The sequence below is a fragment of the Pogona vitticeps genome, chromosome 2 (genome assembly GCF_051106095.1).
Source record: "Pogona vitticeps strain Pit_001003342236 chromosome 2, PviZW2.1, whole genome shotgun sequence".
In the NCBI taxonomy this organism is placed as follows: domain Eukaryota; kingdom Metazoa; phylum Chordata; class Lepidosauria; order Squamata; family Agamidae; genus Pogona; species Pogona vitticeps.
This window is the reverse complement of record NC_135784.1, coordinates 38777735-38798368: the sequence shown is the minus strand read 5'-3', so window position 1 is coordinate 38798368 and position 20634 is coordinate 38777735. Positions and strand designations below refer to the sequence as shown.

Below are 20634 nucleotides of genomic sequence, written 5' to 3'. Positions count from 1 at the left end.
GTTGGAACGTTACCTGTGAATTAGGTTATTTGTTTATTTATTTGAATTATATCCCGCCCATCTGGTCTGGTCGACCACTCTGGGCGGCTTCCAATAAGGTGTATACGAAAACATAAGAATTTTACAAACAGTCCATAACACATACAATAATAAAACAAATAATAAATGAAAGAAAAATAAAGAAAGAATTAAATATTGACAGGAGGGAAGGCCTGAACATACAACCATGTTTTTAGTTGACTCTTAAAAGTGGCCAGCGTAGGGGGCCGCACGAATAACCAGAGGAAGGTTATTCCAGAGGCGAGGAGCCACCACCGAGAAGGCCCGGTTTCGTGTCCTTTTCTTCCGGGACTCCCTCGGCGTTAGGCTCCTCAGCCTCACCTCCTGGCTCGTGCGGGTGATCCGAGTAGATCTAGGTGGGAGCAGGCGTTCCGCCAAGTATCGAGGTCCTAAACCATTTAGGGCCTTATATGTAAGCATTAACACTTTGAAGTCAATGCGGAAACGGATGGGCAGCCAGTGCAACATGGCCAGAGTAGGAGAGATATGTTGGTATTTTCTCACTCCAGTAAGGAGTCTGGCTGCCGCATTCTGCACCACCTGAAGTTTCCGCGTCAGCTTCAAAGGGAGCCCCACGTAGAGCACGTTACAGTAGTCTAATCTAGAGATTACAAGCGCATGTACTAAGGTAGTGAGCGCCCCCGTGTCTAGGTAAGGTCGCAGCCGGGCAATCCGCCAATTATAGGTAATATTTTATAGGTTATAGGTAATATTTCTTTTTGCTCCTCAAGTAGTGTCGGGGTATCAGACCAATCTAAAGAAGCCACTTTAAAAGCACACACAGACATGGATCTGATATTATTAAGAGGGTTTATGAAGCAAAAATATTTCCAGACAGTTCTTTGAACTGGGGGAAAGTAGGCACTTTATTCAGATCATTATTGGGTATCAACAAAAAGGTAAAAATGGTTTTTTAAGAAACACAGACTTAGATTAACTCCCTCTGAAAACACAGGTGCACAGCTTGGGGGTGCTCCTGGACTTGTCTCTGAGCCTGGATGCCCAAGTTTCGGTGGGAACCAGAAGTGCCTTTGCACAGTTAAATCTTGTCTGTCAGCTGCACCCATTCCTGGAAAGGTCTGATCTGGCCACAGTGACACACGCCTTAGTTACCTCCCAGCTGGATTACTGTAATGCACTCTATGTGGGGCTGCCTATGGAAAGGGTCCAGAAAGTTCAGCAGGTCCAAAATGCAGCAGATTGCTGACTGGTGCTGGTAATTACTGGGATCACATAACCCTCCTTGTTAGAGCAGCTCCACTGGCTGCCTACTTGTTTCTCGGCTGAGCTCAAGGTGTTAATGTTAATTTATAAAGCCCTAAATGGCTTGGGCCCCAGCTATCTCAAGGATTGTGGTTCCCTTTATGAGTGTTAAGATCATCAGGAAAGGCCTTTCTCTCAGTCCCACCATCTTCACAGGTGCATCTGATGAGTACCCAGGAGATGACTTTCTCTGTTGCTGCTCCCAGACTTTGGAACTCCCTCCCACAAGAGGCCAAGCTGGCCTCACCTTTGCTGTCCTTCCAGAAGCAGACAAAAACCTTTCTCTTCAAGCAAGTTTTCCCTTAATGTCCAGATGCCTGGGAGTGGGTTTTTTAAAAAAAAAAAAAATCAATGGTTGTGCCTTATTGTTTTGAATGTGTTTTTGGTGTTGCTTTTGTTAACTGTCTTTTAGTGTGGGATCTGTTTGATCCTTTTCAGTATTTGTATACTTATTGGTTTTAGCTTTATATTGTCTTTTAATGATGTAAGCCACCTTAGGTCGTTTTAAGGAGAAAGGCAGGGTAAAATATTTTAAATAAATAAAAACTCAGGTGCATCACCTTGATGTGGAGGGATCCTTGAATATCTAATACACCAGGCTGCTCCCTCTTTCCCTTTCATGGGACATCAACTTCTGTTACATGCATGCCTCCCTATATTCCTGGCCATTTCTGCCCCTCTTCCACAACAGCTAAAGGAGGTAGACATGGTCTACACAGAGATATTAGGTGCAAGCACAGGCTGCCCATTCCCTGGAACACCCTATGCCTACGTCCTACCAATGCATTAATAAGATTGCACAAGAATATATATTATGAAACAATGAGCCCCTGTGTCTGCAGCAGGGATGGTCTACTGCAGCACTTCATGATGGACTGAGCAAATGTATAAGAATTGCATCTTCCCCAGATGGTCCTTCCAATGCTGATATTGAAGCAAGATGAAGTTTGAATGCAAGGAGCTGGCTAAGACAGACAAAGAAAGAAGTGTGAAAAATTATGATTAAAAAACACAGTGGAATTCATCTGGGTCACCTCTATGCTGTGCATGGTCTGAATCATAGTTAATACAAATAACGCCTTACTGTCATGAGCAAATTCACTGAAGATGCTGTTTTTTTCAGTTGCAGGATCCCCCCAGAATTTATATTAGAAATGGCTGACTGCTGTCAGCATCAAGCTGTTAGAAAGCAATCTGGGTCAGTTCACACTACACAAGGCAGCAATGTCTATGATGCTGGTACTCCTTGCTTTGGTTTGTCACATGCTCTCAAATTGCATCTGATTTACAGTCACCCTAACAGGATTTCCAAGATAGATGAGATACTTAAGGTATTGTTATTGCTGCCCCATCCCACCCCACTGAATTTCCATGGCTGTGCGGGGATTAAAATCCAGGTCTCCTGAAGTCCCAGTCTACAGTATTACTCTATCTATTACATCACTGGTTCCTAAGCGTGGGTTTCCAGACTTCTTGGGACTAGAACCAGATGCCTTCACCACTTAGCTGTATGGACCAGGGTTTCTGGGAGCTGTAGTCCAAGAACATGTGGGAACCCAAGGCTGGGGACCACTGCATTACATCATACTGCCTCTCAGATACCTCCTGATAAACATTGTAAAGTAAGGTAAAGGTAAAGGTTCCCCTTGACAATTTTTTGTCCAGTCGTGTTCAACTCTAGGGCAGTGCTCATCCCCGTTTCCAAGCCATAGAGCCAGCGTTTGTCCGAAGACAATCTTCCGTGGTCACATGGCCAGTGCGACTTAGACACGGAACGCTGTTACCTTCCCACCGAAGTGGTCCCTGTTTATCTACTTGCATTTGCATGCTTTCGAACCGCTAGGTTGGCGGGAGCTGGGACAAAGCAACGGGCGCTCACTCCGTCTCGTGGATTCGATCTTACGACTGCTTGGTCTTCTGACCCTGCAGCACAGGCTTCTGCGGTTTAGCCCGCAGCGCCACCACGTCCCTAATTGTAAAGTAGGAAGGGAAAATATAAAAAAGACAGAGATGCAGGATATATATCCCCTGGAGATCTTTGACTGCTCTCTTGTATTACCAGTTTACCATGTTCTTTAAAAACTGAACAGTGTTCACTATATCTGTTGTTGTGTGCATGCAGCAGGCACGCAACAGAGAATATACTAGACTTGGAGAAGCAACCCTAATAGTTTTCAAGAAGGAAGGCCATTTTGCTGTAATTAACGCTAAAATCACAGGCTTTCTGCCCATGGATGGCCAAAGTAATTTTGTGGCCTGGGGCAAAGCAGCATGTGATACACGCACAACCAGTTATACCACAGAGTACCCCAAAACAGCCAAGGTATTTTAGCCCATGAAGTAAAAAAATCTCACAAACATCCCTTCCTCTGCCTGCCTCAATCCCATCTGTCACAGTAGAAATACAATAATAACAAGGTAAATAACTAACAATTCGCTGCACTTCCATGGCACTCCAAACCTGATACCCGAGGAGACCACTTCAGTCTGTTTTATGGTATGTCTGGCCTTGCATCTTTCCTTACTTCTTTTATGTAGCTTAAATTGCTTAGAGTTAGAAATAACTGCAGGACTTGCCTAAAGGCAGGAAAACTGGAAGAAACCTTGCTAGCATGCCACAATATCTGCATCAACCTATGTGCTAGGTAGTTTAGCATACTGTGTATTTTTCTTGATGTCAGAGCATTTTCTTTAGTATTTCCTGTAAAGTTAATCTTAGCACAAGATTAGGGTTCTAGGAAATTAATCCTCGGAGAGAAAGAAAAAAGAAGAAGAACCGTCTCAGCAGTAGCTAATTTTGCATTGATTTTTATGTTGACATTTCTCTGTCATCATTACTAAGCTGGTGACAGTGTGAAGGGCACAATTATTTATGTTCCGTCAAATTAGTCAGTAATTCAAATCCCTGACGAGATCTTCATCGAAGATAGCTCCCATTCCTGAAAAATGTGTTTCTGACATTACAAATCTTTCCAAATCACCGGAAGGGCAATGGAAACTGAGAAAACTTTCAAAGCAGTAGAGGGTCCTGAGACTGCCCTAATACATTGGGCAACAACAAGGGTTACATAACTTCCTAGTTTGTAGGCACTTTGTGTAACAGACAGTTGATTTTGTGATGACATTTAGCATACTTTGTCCTAGAATATACGGAAAATAAAGAAATTGAGCAACCGGGTGAATTATAGAACCTAAGATGAGAGCAATCACCATTTAGCATTCCACCCATGTCAACATTCAAGTTTCCGAAGAGGCAGCTGTGTTAGTCTGTGCTAGCATGTCAGGCAAAAAACAAAACCATTTTTTTTAAAAAAATACAAAACCATTGTGGCATCTTAAAAACTAGCTGCTATATTTTAATGTGAGCTTTTGCGGACAAGTCCGCTTCTTTGATTGTCTGAAGAACTGGACTTGTCTACGAAAGCTCACATTAACATACAGCAGCTAGCCTTTAAGTTGTCTTCTTCATTTTTAAAAAGTTTTGTCTTGTTTTTTGCTCAGCATTTAAGGACTCCCTAAAAACTATTGTGGTGCAGTCCTGTTGGTAATCTCAGATGAGTTATACCAATCCACAGGGGTTTTCTCAAGGGGGGGGGGCTGAATCCATAAAACAGTTCATGATCAAAGTTGATTCTGATTTATGTCAGCCTTTTTCCAGAAATTTCTAGGCATATGTACAGAGTAGACAGAGGTGATTTACCATTCCCTTCTTCTGGTATCATCCTGGGACTGTGCGGCTTGTCTAAGGCTACACAGGTCAGCTCTTCTACCAGGAGGCACAGTGCGGAATCAAACTCCCAACCTATGGCTCCACAGCTAGGTACCTAGACCACTGAGCTATCTAGCCAATTAATACCTTTCATAAATTTCACTGGTGCTATAATCAGCTTCACAGATTTGCTGCAGCATCCTCTTACAAAAAACAGCATAGAGAAAAACTGATTAATAATCTTGGACTACTCTGAATGGTTGCCACCTAACTTCCTAAAACAAAATTCATAATATCAAAGACTGGGTTGCTTTCCTGGGCTGACATAATCCACAGCCTCTCAGATACTGCTCTGCTTCCTGCCATATGGGTATTATAATGATGGATCTGTATGAATTAGTAGGTTAATGATTAAATATGTACATATTCAGAAAAGTAACAATTTCAAATAAGATTAGACAGATCATGAACTCCTGGACTTGTTGCCACTATTTGGAAGCGAACAGTGGAGACATTGGTGCCCAATTCATAACTACAGTAAACTCCTCAGTTTCATGGAGAATAGGCAGTAATCTTTTTCTAAGTACATATAAAGACCAAAGCAATTGCTTTTGAATGAAGGGATTCTCTCCTCCAGGGGGCATCCATCATTGTTATGACTTAATTCATTGTTTAGAAAAACACTGAAGTACTGCAGAAGCAAACTAGTTGTTTAAAAAACAAATGGACAGATTAATAACTGTGCATTTTGCCTTGTGTCTCAACTTCTACAAGGACTAGAGGTTGCCTTAAAAAAGGTATGTGAGAGAAAAAGCAAGGAAGTGAGCAAGAAAGATGGTAACAGCTTTAACCCTAATAACACAGTGTGAGACCGAGGGCGAGAGTAAAGGACCTTTTGCCGGAGTGCGGTCCCTTCCACAGAGAGTGGAAAGAGAGATCCAAACCTCGGCCACTTCGTCTCCCTGGAAAACAGAGCAGCAAGGAACAGACACCCGGGTTTTGGAAAGAGAATTGTGTGAGTTAACCGTGGAGGAATGGGTTTTGGAGGAGTTGGTGGGAACAGAGAGAAGAAAGAGGGTGGAGATAGGGGCGGGGACAGCAGAGATAAAAGAGAGAAACAGTCAGTTGCCGCCAGGTTGGAAGTGGGTCTGGCTTCAGGACACATGGACTAGAGCAGTGGTTCTTAACGTGGGCGATAATGCCCCCCAGGGGGCGATTTCATTTTTCAGGGGGGCGATAGAACGAAAAGGGGCGGCGTGGGGGCGCTGGAGCAGAAAGGGGGCGGTAGGGGGGCTCTGGAGCAAGCCAAACCTGTTAAGATGGCTGCAGCCTTTTTAACAATGTGCATGAATATATATTTTCCTCCAATCTTAATTCAGTTTCAGAGTTTTTGTCTTGAAATTTTTACTTCCTGCATTGTGGTTTGTTTTTATGCCCTTTTTATATTTCTTTTTGCGTCTTAAAATTCGCTTGCAACTAAATCATTAAACGTTACATTTTTGGGGCATTTCATTTTCTTGTAATTGAATTTTGTTTTCAGGGGTCATTGGATTTAAGTGTCATAAATAAATAAATAAATAAATAAATAAATAAATAAATAAATAAATAAATAAATAAATAAATAAATAAATAAGATATCATCACCGCGTGGAGGGGGGCAATGATAACTTCCTCAATGGCTCAAGGGGGCGTTTCTTTCAAAAAGGTTAAGAACCCCTGGACTAGAGTATGGAAGCAATTGAGAGTACCCAAGGAGGAGGCAGACTATTGTCGAAGAAGGAAGATTCCCCCCAGACCTTCATATTGGGGCAAAGCAGAGGCTCGAAAGCAGCAGAGGAAACTGAGGGAAGAAAAGGATAGGGTAGAAATGGAAAGGAGAGAACAATTGGCATGGAGGGTGGACAGGATGAGGAAGAGAGATTACTGGGGGGACCCTGGGCAACCTTCACCCCAACCAGAGGAGCAGACTGGGAGGACCCGACCGAGAGTGAGGCCATTCCCTTACTGGAAGGAGAGACCTGAGAGGTTCTGAAGAACGAAGTAATGATGGATTGGCCGGGTACCTGGAACAACATAGAGACTAACCCATTCTTGAATGATGCTTGGAAGCCCCTGTCGGACCCGCTGGTGACAGGCAAAAAGTTATGGGATAATTTCATAGACACTGGATTTTTGTTGAACACTGCAATAAACCTTCCCCTGTTTCGAAGTTTTAAAAGCCTCCTGATTTTATTGAAGAAAAAATGAAGTTTAAAGACGAACCCTCACACATAGCTATACCAAACTGAGCAGAATGAGGAGCAAAATATTGATCCACTACATTGTAGTGACATCTTGGCAGGGGAGCCTTGGACTCCAATCAATGGTGGACTGGTATGAATATCACATTACATTTCTAAGTGCTTCCAGATCAACGTGCTCACAAAGACGATAGGGGAAGAAATGAAAGTAACAAGGGGCTCTGGAAATGGAGCATCTGTTTAGGAGATTATATGCTATCCAGGTTGGACTAGAGATGAGAAAGATTTGGAAAAAACCCACAATTTTGTTTTCCAAAGCCATTTTAACACCCCCCCCCGAGTGTGGAATATGTTATTTTACAATTATAAATAATATATACGTGACACGGCATTCAAACTATATAGCATGAAGACCTTAATGAAAATCTTCTGAGACTTTTATGTACAGTGGTGCCCTGCATGATGACAACAATCCGTCCCATTGAAATCGCTCTTTAGCGAAATCATCATCATGCGAAATCTGTTTCCCCATTAGAATGCATCGAAACCTGATTTAATGCGTTCCAATGGGGAAAATACCTTGTCGTCCAGTGAAGATCGCCCATAGGGAAGCCATTTTGCAAGCGCCGATCAGCTGTAAAAATGGCTGTCCTGCAAAGCATGGGTCCGGAAAACACAGGGCAGCCATTTTGCGAAGCCGACAATCATCGGAAAAAATCGTTGTCTTGCGAACAAACGGTTCACGAAGCACGGACCTAATCAACGTTCAGCAAAAATCCCCCACTGGAATGACTGTTTTGCGAATCGCTATAGCGATCGCAAAAAGTCATTGTTGTGCAGATTCATCGTTTAGCGGGGTCGTCGTCTTGCGAGGTACCACTGTATTTAAGTTTCATTGGAAAGAGGATTTTTACAGAGTGTGATGATATGGGATGAATCAGGCAGCATTCTAAAAAAAAAACATGACCTGTAGAAACATAAGTGAGTGAAACAAGATCTGAAGACATGAAGAGCCAGTAAAAAAAATTGGATTAAGACAAATCTTCATACAAGGCCTAACACAGAAAAGAATGCAAAAGGGCAATAGATAGATGAGCAGAATTAACAGGCCTACAACTTTGTAGGCTAAAGTCTTTAGAAAGGCAAGGGGGTTGCTAGGGCAACAGTCTAGAACCAAGAATTTCTGCTTGATGTTTCTTTTCAAAGGTGCCCAGAAAAGTAGATTTTTGCCAGCTGTGGTTTCTTTTTGTCACGATAGAATTTTGACCTAGCAATCTTTGGGAGGCATTTCAGGCTAAGAAGCCAAGAAATTTGGGGGTCAGGAGAACCTGCTGAATTTAATATCCTTTTCTGAATTATCTACCCAAGCCTCTGGCTGCAAGCTTGGAACATCTATGTTGTTCTTCTTAGGTCAATGTGTTATAGAGGTCCACATGCAAATCTGAAGAAGGAACAAAATTTTTTTTTCTCAAGCAAGCCAGGGTACATATCCTTTCGATGCCATCCTGCAGCCATGGAAAAGAGAAAATTAACCAGTGCCAAATATTATGAATAAAGCTGAGAGTTTCCTTCTATCCCATTTTCAGATTTATATTAGGAAGCAGGTGTCTAAAGCACATCTACTCGTCTGTTCCACCTGAAACCGGGACACCTGTTGTGAGGGAAATAAAATATATATTTCTCTCCCACTCATATACTGCTGTGTGCAGTCAACTCCAAGGCTGACAAATTATTATTATGTGGGAAGGGAAAGACATAGTAGGAAAGCACATCACTATGTCCTAGACAAATATTTTTTGTGTGAATGAGGATGAAGTACACCTGCAAAATACAAGTATGATTAGATGCCAGCAGGTATTCCAACAGCAGATGGAAATGGAATGGGATAGCTTCAATCATCCTTGAGGGTTTGAGTGCTTGAGATACAGATCGGGTGCATTGAAAGTCCAGGAAATACTCTGGATCACTTAAATGGAAGGTTTGACTTCAGTGTCAAATTATGCAATTACCACAACAACTCAATTCTCTTTTGCTTTATTTTATTTTGTTTCGTTCCAAGCCAGAGTCTTCCATTGCCCAGTAGGAACTAGATAATAACATCTATTTCAGTGGAAACCAACATGGTTTTCAGCTCAGTGTGCAGGTTTTAGTTCGCTACCGAACACTGCAATTTATAAATGGCAACAAACCTATGGAAAATTCTCTAAATGACAGACTTTGCAGTATGTTATCATTTAACCCCTATTTTTCTCTTCGGCTAGATTTATTGGCGTTCACAGCTGCAACATTAAATGACTCTGAAAGCAGAGCAATTAATTCAGAATCCTATTTGTTTTAATCTAACACTGTCAACCGGTTTTAGGTTTCCAGTCAGGAGAAAAAAATGTTTGTTAAGCTTCACAGCACTAGCTAATGTTTAAAGACAATCCCCTAGAAAAAGGTGTGAAGATGTTTTATAGATGGCACTAAGATTTATTAGGGTACCTAACGCTGTTCCAGCAGATGCCTTGAGAATTACAATGAGATTATTAAAACTTTACAAATCATTACATTAAAAATCTGACAAGGGTGCTTTTGAAATTAGACTGATTCACTGTAATTACTAATGGTGCATTACCAGTGATAAGGCTTCAGGAAAAAATCTCTATAAAAACTTCTTCAAAAATTTAAGATATAATATATTTCAGTATCTGCTCTAAGTAACTCCATTATTATAGGATGCTTTGATATTCTCCTGCCGTAAACTTTAATTAATTTTCACAGATAGTTAATTTTCAGTTTCACTGCCAACTCCCTAAATTTGAAAGACAAACAATTTATAGACAAATAGAAAAATGTAAAGGATATATTAAGCAAGCAGAAAATATGTTGCACTATATAAAAACTCATGCAATATAACAAGCTGTAACATTAAAACTGAGCGTTTTTAAAAAGAAAAAAAAACCATGATTAACAATAAATACAGTTCAAAATTCTAAAAATCCTTATTTCCTAATATTACCCCAAATCTGCTTGCAGGTAATAAATGAGCTTGGGCTTTATACTCACCAAATAATAGCTTCACTGCCCTTAAACATCAGTGCATGAAAAATATTTCTCCATATGTCCTTTGAAAGGGTGACCCATTCCATTAAGGGTGATATTCTAGGACTTCTACTTTTCCCAACACAAGAGAACTTTAAGTAGCTACTTACCATGATGTACGACACCCTTCAGCCCATGGATAATAGGTTCCAGTGCTGGATTGTCCCTCTGATTGACCTGTAGGTAAAGGACGCATGATTGGTTAAATCTATTCTACCACCAGACTCACAAAAAAACCCAAATTTAAGCTTCTAAATGAAAGGAAGATGAAAAATGTTATCTAATGAGCTGTTTAGTCCTTGTACTGTATTTTAAAAATGTTGTCAACAAACAATGAATACTTAATATGTATAATATCATAAAGCTGGTGGAGAAGACCCCAGAAGACATTAAAACATTAAGGGCAGCATCATAACTATTGAGAAAAAAAATAGCTCTGATTGCTTTTTTCCCAACTGCTACAGACAAAAATGCCTTGGATAAATATAAAAATACCAAGATATCATGGAACAATCACACTTTCAGACAAGAGACTTAGAAAGGATAAAACAGGGAGCTCAACCAAGGACAGGTCTAGGTTTCAACAGCCTTTTATAATTTGCATCAATTTCATTTATCTTTACTTAATCTTCTGCATTGGCAGAACAAATTTCTGGCCTTCCACCGTAACTCAGTTTACATGCTTTTTTTCATTGAAATTGCCATAAGTGTTATACAGTAGATAGAACAGGTAGAAGCAATCCAAGTAGCAATAACGTCAATCCACTATATATTGGCAATCCCACAATGGCGATCAAAGTTAAATCTACAATGTAAAAATCTCAGAGCAAATTAATTTATATGTTTGATTTTAGCGGTTGGGTGTTCCAAAATAACACTACAGTATATGGCCCCAATCCAATGAAAGGCTAGAGACAAGCACAGCACTGCACAAGCACTTGCACAACCAGTTCATGCAATCCAAATGGTACTGGACAACACTTCTATGCTAACTCTGAAAATGGGCCTTATGTGAGAACAATGATAGAGTTGGACAGTGACAAATGCCTGCATGTGCCCATTGTCAATCCACAAACTTCAGCAATAGTTTGGTGCAACACTGGGCCGGCTCAGAGCTTCTGCCCCCCCCCTCTGTTTTTTTCTATGTACAGGAATACTGAGGTCCACAAAGCAGAGCCAGGTGCAAAATGGGTTTGGAATATGAATTTTAATTTTATTTATTTATTTATTTATTCGATTTATATCCCGCCCATCTGGTATATTCTACCACTCCGAAGAACCCATCTGAAAGGGGACCAATAATGCGTCTTTCAAGGAGTCTAGACGAATTTTAATTTACAATGCCTGGTGCATATGTTTGCTCACATAGTCCTTTATGAAGAGCATAATTAAGTTCCCACAGAAGCTGGCATTCCCCTGCATTTCAGAACAGGGGCGGCACCATCTATATGGAAGAAAATCTGCAGGCCCACTGAAGCTTCAATGCATGTAACTGAAAGGTGTTGCTTTTCTTATCTTGCCCTGTTCCCCACACATTAAAAAAACACACACACACACATGTAACAAAACAAAGTATCTTGAACCCACATACCACACACAAAGGTTGCTTCTGGGTTGGTAAAAATCAGTATAATTATATGCCTTTGCAAGCGTCCAAATAAAGCATGACGAAGATATCGAAACACATTGAGGAAAACATACTGAGCATGCGTAAAAAATATCTGACTGACTTTCTGCCTTTTAACAAAGGAAACAATTTCAGGACGTTAAACCCTTCTCCCCCCCCTTCCCCCCCTCCCCCTTTATGACAAACCCTTCTCCAAAGGTATTCAAACATGTATATGAGGTCCAGCAAACGTCCAGAGCCTTGACATTTGGGAAAAGTAGACACACAACAGAAACATTGCTGGCAAATCTAAGATTAGACTCTCTTCTCCCTTCTCCATTACAAATTGCGTCCTCTCAAAGTAGCTTTCCTACTGAGAAATGCAGTAAATTTTGTTAGCACATAAAATGTGTAATATGTAGTTCATCCAAGCTAACTACAGAATGATGACCACTGTCATTAATTTTACTGTTTCCTCCCCATTATTGTCATGTGCAAAGAGACAGAGGATGACAACACACACACACAGACACACACACAAACACCCAAAAACCAAGCCAGAACCAGTCTCAGACACAGCTTACAGCCAGCCTAGTCACTTTTTGCAGCTTTCACACTCATTTCCCTGTTTTCAAAAAGTGTTTTTCTCACTTCTGTTGATGAGTGGCAGACCTATGCAAACAAAAGGTAGGAAGCCAGAAAGAGATGAATAATCCCAGCTGGCTGCGTGGCAAATAAATACAGAGATGGGCCTTTCCTCCGTTTTGTGGAGCATGCTAACACACAACAGTTAGAATGTTACAGGCTTAATACTGACAAAGATTTTGAGAAATGTTCATAACGTGCTGCAATTTCCACGCATCAGTGGTCTTTCTGGGAGCTTTTTGAGGTCACAGAAATTGCAACTGAGACTATTTCTACAGAATGCTGCTTCATATTTCCCATCATACTTTTAGCCTTATGACCTCTGTGTCCAGAAAAGATGGTAGAAAAGATGCACCACCCATTTGTTCCATTGGTGTTTTTGCCTTTCACTCAAATGCCATAATAGGAAGCTATTATATTTCAGGGACAGCTGTGTGGGGGAAGCAGCTTGGATTTTTCTGCTTAGTAAAGCCTACATTTAAAAAAGTTTTATAATGCAAAGCTCTTTTCCTGCTTGATCCATGACTCGTTTCGGATTCACCCATCATTACAAGAAACCAACTGCACACCTAACATACATCGTAGCACTTATGCACAAAAAGATTATTCATACTTTAAGCATTATCCTGAGCTCAGCAGGTTTGTTCAAGAGTAGAACTGCGAGAACTTAGTTCTCCACTATAGCTTTAGTGTTTAAAGAGAAAAGTCAGCGTGGTGGGGTGGGGGAAGCTCCTCAGGAAAAAAGGGGAAAACATTTGCATGTATCATTTATAATTGAACAGTGCCTGTAATCCTCTTTGATGAAGACAAATCGGTTACTACATAGTACAGTGGGGGGAAAAATAAACATAGCCTTGCAGTTTAAGAGTACCATTATGCCATTTCTCATACTAAGAGGACTTTCTCACCTTAGAGTAAATGGTACAAAGGTAAATCAAATCGGTAAGATCTCTTTGTTTATCACTTATGTGGGGCTGTTTCTGTTCCCCAGTGAACACGATGCTGTGCTAGCGCAGTGAATAGCTAGTGTTTAATGTGCTGAATATAAACAGCATGCAATTTACAACGCACAACTTAAGCACCTTATTATAAGCTTAACTGGCCACATTACTGTATACTACAAGAGAGAGCAGAATGCATTATTTTAGAGATTATTTGGGGATCCCAAAAGGCAGAAGAAGATTGCAGCAATCTTTATTCGATATGTACCACACAACACAGAACACTTGATATTAATTGGAGGTACCATAAACTGGCAGAGGGAATTCTCTAACTTAGCGGCTACCCCACAGGGCTCAATATCACAGGCTTTTTTTCCGCTTAAGTGCTAGAAATACCATAGCTTAAAAAGGATGGCAACATTAAAAACAAACACAGAAAAGCTTGCTGGAAAAGACCATACATGGAGAGGACAGTTCGTTGAGTGCGGGCATGGGACACTGGAATCACTCCCATCCACCAACTATGCCTCTCCCATTTCTGTAGGCATACTTCAGGCTCGAGAAACTATGGTAACGTGCTCTGGACAGAGGTCTTGGAACAGCATCTAGTGTGGCTCAGAAGGCCAATTCGAGAATGACCATCCCTTCCACACTGAAGACAAATACAATCTGTCCCCTGTCCAGCTCCCTGGTTTTGCTGCTTTCGTGACTGCCTATTTTACCTTGGCCTGCTGGACAAGGGTCTCTTCAAAATGGGAGAGGCCATGATGCACCACCTGCCTCCAGGCTGAATGCTCAGATGTCAGGGTTTCCCATCTGTTGAGGTCCATTCCTAAGGTCTTCAGATCCCGCTTGCAGATATCCTGTGGTCTCCCTCTGGGGCCCTTTCTCTGCACTAATTCTCCATACAGGAGATCTTTTGGAATCCAACCATCAGCCATTCTCACAACATGCTGTTTCAGTAATGTATACCTGCTAAAAATTCCCACTCGTTCTAGGACTACTCTATTTGGAACTTTGTCCTGCCAGGTGGTGCCAAAAATGCATCGGAGACAACGCATATAGAACGTGTTCAGCTTCCTCTCCTGTCATGCATAAAGGGTCCAGGAATGTACAGGACACAGGCTCTATAGACTTGGATCTTGGTATATGTTGTCAGCTTCTTATTAAGGCATACTCTCTGTGAGTTTAGAGAACATGGCAGCTGTTTTCCCAATGTGTTTATCCACCTCAACATCTATCACAGTTGTGATAATGTTTTAAAGAGCAGTGCATTTTAAGGAAAACAGGTTCAGAGAAGGGCAACAAGGCTGATCAAGGAACAGGAAAAGAAAGCCCTAAGAGGAAAGATTGAAAGACTTGGGCATGTTTAGTCTTGAAAAAAGACTGAGGGGAGATATGATAGCAGTCTTCAAATACTTGAAAGGTTGTCCTACAGAGGAAGGGCAGGATCTGTTCTCAATAATCCCAGAGTGTAGGACATGTAATTATGGGCTCAAGTTATCAGATACACTTTACTTTGGATTCCAGCATTTAGCAGGAGGGTTGGACCCGATGGCTTTATATGCCCCTTCAAATATTATCATTCCATGAGTTCAAAGCATGGCCAAAGGCTGTGACAAACATAGTTGACCACTAACTGGATATGAAATAAATACCTCTCTACCTTTTTCATCTCTAAAATCCTGACTTCTTTGAAAGAGTAATAAATTTAAAGTACTTGCTTTCAAGCTCATTAAATGGCCTCTAATGAAGTATTCTGAAAGCATTCTGAAAGAGACGAGTAGCATGCCATCACCTAGCTTATTGGAATCTGAAATGGCGTGCATTTTGTACCAGAAAATAAATTACTACATTTTTCTAATGCTTTACTCAAGTCTTTCCTCTCCAAAGCAAATTATAATTTACTTTTCTTTCCCTATGCAACATTTGGCCCTTGACTTGGAAACCAATAATCTTCAATCTTTCAAATCTTACCCATCTGCTAAGTATAACAGCCAAGACAACTAACATGCCAAGAATTGGATAAAGCCAGCTGCTTCTGCAGTATCAGAGCACTAATACTCAGATTATCCTTCAAGAACTTGATATTTTCCTACCATAACAGTTTAAATCATACCAAAAGTACCTTTTTTGTTGTTCACTGAAGTCTGTATTTCTCCCAGTCTCCAAGTTAAAAGATGTAATATATTCTCAAATATGTTAGAGGTGGCAACCACTTGATAATATTTATGGCTTAATATGGACCTGAAATCACATCTAATTGCATTCAACACTCAGTTCCCTTTACCACACAGGGTGTGTGTTCCACGATTCATACTAGGTACTCTGCCCTGAGATAATGAAGCAAGGAATGGGATTAGAAGCATCTGGCTGGAAATATTTTAAATTCACTTAATTCAGTAACCAACTATAGTGGTGCCTCACTTGACGAGGATAATGCCTTCCATTAAAATCGCTGTTAAGCGAAATCGTCATCAAACGAAATTTAAAAACCCATTGAAATGCATTGAAAACCGGTTCAATGCGTTCCAATGGGCAAAATACCTCATTGTGCAGCGAAGATCCTCCATAGGGCGGCCATTTTCTGATGCCTGTATAGCGACGAATCCGTCCTTAACACAGCGGGGAGCCATTTTGTACAGCGGAGAGCCATGTTGAATCCCGATGATCAGCTGTTTTTAGATTGTCCTAATGCAAAGAATCAGTTCCCGAAGCAGGGAACTGATCGTCGTGAAGTGAATTTTCCCCATAGGAACATCGTTTTGCAGTCACAATAGTGATTGCAAAAAACATCGTAAAGCGGATTTGTCGTTTAACAAGGTAATCGTTAAGTGAGGCACCACTGTAGATGCAAAGTTGGATATGACTGTTAAAGCCAGGGATTTCTAATCTATGAGAACACTTCTTAAAACAATTAGGAAATATTTAGTGTAGTTTCTAATGGAGCTTCACTTCTAGGCAGCTCTGCTTCTCCTTGGCCTCACCATAAAGGCCGTGTTAGAAGTTCTTGCTCACACACTTTGCTCACTTACCATCCCTGAGCCTTCCCTCAAGATCTCTCAGATCTGATCCTCTTTTAGGATATAAAGGGTTTTCCATGCTTGTGAAATCTGTCCTGGTTTTGACACCCTCTACAAGGCCACATAGGGTTCAGTTTCCGCAGAAACACTACCTTGCTCCTTGGTCTGAGTTGCTCATCCTGGGATCATTACTGTGTCATATGTGGTCCATTACTGTTCCCGTGGTGGTATTCATGGATGCTCTAGCTACTTTGTGAACCCCCTCTCCATATATATTGATAAGCAAAGTCTTTGGTATAAAAACAGTAAAAAAACACTGAGGTAAGTACATAATGATGACCTGGAACTTCAAGTCACCAGAAAACACAGACACTTAAGACCACTGGACATTTTTTCAATGTTTCCTGGACAGTCCTTTTGGGCAATACTACATCAGCTATCAGCTTATATACTACTTCCAGGAATTGTCCAGGTGGTAGAAGCAGACCAGAACCACCACCACCAGCACCACCACCTTGATTAATTTATAGATATTGTTATACTGCTCTTTCTTGGTATTCCCTGATATTCCCATACCAGGTGGAGAAGAAAGATAAAAAGACTTAAAATAAAAACAGAAGCAAAATGTAATGAATTTAATCACAATATCACAAAAGCAGTATTTCTGTATCTAAAACACTTCCCTGAAAAGGCACATGATTAATCCAAATAAAAAATCTTGACTTCAGCAAGGAATTACCGTATTTTTCTGTGTATACGATGCCCCATGTATAAAACACCCCCCCACTTTTCTAAATCCAATTTTCTTTCTTTGCAAGAAAGTGGAGGGGAAAAGATTTCTGCTTCCCCCTACATTTTTGTTGCAAAAAGCAGCTTCCCCCCTCCATGTTTTGCAAAGAAAATGCAGGGAAAAGCAATTGCTGCTTTTCCCCTACATTTTCATTCCAAATATTTTGCAATGAAAATGTAAAGGGAAAGCAGAGATCTCTGTCCCCTCCATTTTCTTGGCAAAACCTGGAGGGGGAAATCTGCTTTTTGCAATGAAAACATAAGGGGGAAGCAGATATCGCTGTCCCCCTCCATTTTCTCCATTTCCCCCTCCTTACTTCCAAGTATAAAACGACCCTCAACTTTCCTTTAATTATTTATGGAAAAAGTATCATTTTATGCATGGAAAAATACGGTATGTTTGAATTCCCTTTTAATTCCTCTTTTTGGGAAAATAAAAGGATCTTTGCAAAATTGGTGCAGGAAATGCAATTAAGTAGGAATGTTAGAGAAACACAATGGGGGAGAACATTCCACAACACCACAGCAGCCTTTGACTTCAAGCATTCTGTACCCCATTAGAAGTGCTCCACAGAAAATCCCTCCGCACAGGAGCTGTAATGAATGAATGAAAGAGCCCAAAATATTGCTTCTTGATTGTCTGCTCATGTTCATAGACACTACACTGTTTATATACATTATATGAAAAACAGTATACAAGTAGAGGAACAGATATTAATTAATCTGTAATAGCTGCAATCCTGTTGCTGTAACTATATTTCTGGAAAGCTGGTGACATCACAGGCAGGGGCTAATTTATTAGTTATTGGCTAATAGTTTGCTAATTGAAAACTTTCTACTTCTGTTCTAAGGCTTTTCCAATTCCTGTGTAACCCCTTTCATCATGTGGAAAGGGATCTGAAGGCCTTAGGAATGGACCTCAACAGATGGGAAACCCTGACATCTGATCATTCAGCCTGGAGGCAGGCGGTGTACCACAGCCTCTCCCAATTTGAAGAGACCCTTGTTCAGCAGGCTGAGTCAAAGAGGCAGTTCTGAAACCAGCAAAATCAGGGAGCTGGACAGGGTCAAATTGTACAGTGGTGTCGCGACGTACGACCATTCCGACATCGACCATTTTGAGTTGCGACCAGCCCCGGCTGCAAAATTTTGCTTCAACTTGCAACTGGAGCTTCGGGTTGTGATCAAAAGAGGCAGAGAAAAAAGGCGGGGAATTCAAATTAGAGGGCTAACCATTGGTTGGTGAAGAGCTTCTTTGTAGCTCTTTCGCCACAACGGTTAGAGTGTGTGCATCGGAGGAGGCTTCGGGCTGCCTGGTGCTGCTTTCTGGTTCTGAGTAAGTGCATTTACAGGGTTTTGCAGGGTGGGTTTGGGCTGGGGGGGTTATGTTTCTGTGCTGTGATTTTGCACCTTGCGGCGGGGCTGCTGTGTGCTTTATTTTTGGTTTTTTAAAAAGCCCCAGTGCCTTCTGATGGGGCTTGCTGTGTAGTTTATTTTTGGTGTGTGTGTGTGTGTGTGTGTGTGTGTGGCCGTAACGGATTAATCATGTTCCAATGCATTTCAATGGGAAATGGTGCTTCGACTTACAACCATTTTGAGTTATATCCATCTTCTGAACGGATTATGGTTGTAAGTCAAGGCAGCACTGTATTTGTCTTCAGTGTGGAAGGCATTGTCTCTCGTACTGGCCTTCTCAGCCACACTAGACGCTGTTCCAAGACCTCTATTCAGAGCATATTACCATAGTCTCTCGAGACTGAAGGATGCCTACATATGGAACCCATGGGCGCTGTGGGATGGAAGGATGAAATCTTTAGCTATTTAAAATGGGCACTGCAGGATGACATGAACAAGATGATTATAAAAGGGAGGACATTGGCACTTAATGTTGTCAAAAGGAAATAATTTACTCCAAAGCTAAACTTCAGCAACTCACTGCGATTCAGTGAGCTCTTCCACACATCCAAACAGAGTGGGACCTACAGCTTGCTTCACAAATACTGTACTAACCATTGTTAAATAAAACAAAAGCCACATATTGGAGATAAATGAGTTCATTATTATAGCAACATGTTCCAATTTCAAGGGACTTGCTCCAGGATCAAGTGTGGAATTCTTGAGATCTCCCAGTTTCCAAGTGTCAATAGTCCTGCTCTAAGCCAAGAACATGTTTTTGCTGAGTGTAAAAAAGGCCAAGGGAGCCTCGAGCTTCTATGGTTACTTAAAAATGTTCATTCAATTGTGCTTGCTGTTTTATGGACTTGCACTGTGTTTCCAAAGGTAAGAGAGAAAACTTAATGAGTCCTCAAATGATTATGTGAAATAGAATAATGGGTATGCATCGATCCTTCTAGTTAATTCCAATTCAAATAATACATCATCCTGAGTGAGAGCTATTGCAGTGATGTATTAACTTAATTCATTGTCACACCAGTAGAAAAAGTATTTAACACAAGGTATTAACTAGCAGTGCCAAAGAGAAGGTTACAATTATTTAGCAGGTTCTGCTAAAATGGTTTTAAAAGCCACTGAGCTCATTTAACATAATTTAGAGAAGCCTTATGCACATCGGCTTCTCTGACAGCCCTCAAGCATGTGTGAAATGACTCATGCCATCGTTTTGCAGCTTTCCATGGAATAATATGACCAGAAGAACATTCGGACATGGCAGGTGGCCATCCCAGTTGTCTTAATGCTTAGAGCCAAAAAGCAGAACCAGAGCAGTCACATAACACAACTTCTGCTGACCTGTATTATTTCAGAGTTTTTAAAAGGGCTTGTGTATTTGGAATTCGCTTCCATTTTCTTGAGCCCGGAAAGATTACTTTTTTGTTTGATATATTAGAGAATTATTTCAGATTTACGAGCTCCTACCGAGGTGGAAAAAGCCAGCACTTGACCTCTCTCTGGTTATTTTGGACGTCAGAGCCGATTACCGATGCAACACGGTGGTTGCATTCGAATATGATGATAAACTACAGTTTCTTCCACAGGTGGGTAATGTTTTTTATTAGAATGAATAGTAAATGCACAAAATAGGCAACCTTTGTGACTCTACAGAACTCTTCAATAGGCAAGAGGGTTTTTTAAGAAATGGCAATAGGGGATTGGAATGGATGCTGAAATACTAGACTAGTTGCTTCAAGCCATGGAGAACTGCAATCAAAGTTCCAGACTGGAAAATTAGACTTAATGATTCAGAGGTCTGGGGAAATAAATCTTCCCTCCAGCAAAGTCCTCTGGAAAGGAGGTAAGATGGAGACTCTCCTTTCCT

The 20634-nt window shown here is 41.0% G+C and overlaps 1 protein-coding gene across 8 annotated transcripts in view; it reads right to left on the bottom strand.

Annotated features, from left to right (window-relative positions):
* The window catches only part of PTPRG (protein tyrosine phosphatase receptor type G), a 717838-nt gene that overhangs the window by 196976 nt on the left and 500228 nt on the right, over positions 1-20634 (bottom strand). For all 8 annotated transcript variants that reach the window (XM_020804984.3, XM_020804986.3, XM_020804985.3 and 5 more), the window contains exon 6: positions 10467-10533. In XM_020804984.3, the coding sequence (XP_020660643.3) occupies positions 10467-10533 (67 nt within the window). The remainder of the gene's footprint in view (positions 1-10466; positions 10534-20634) is intronic.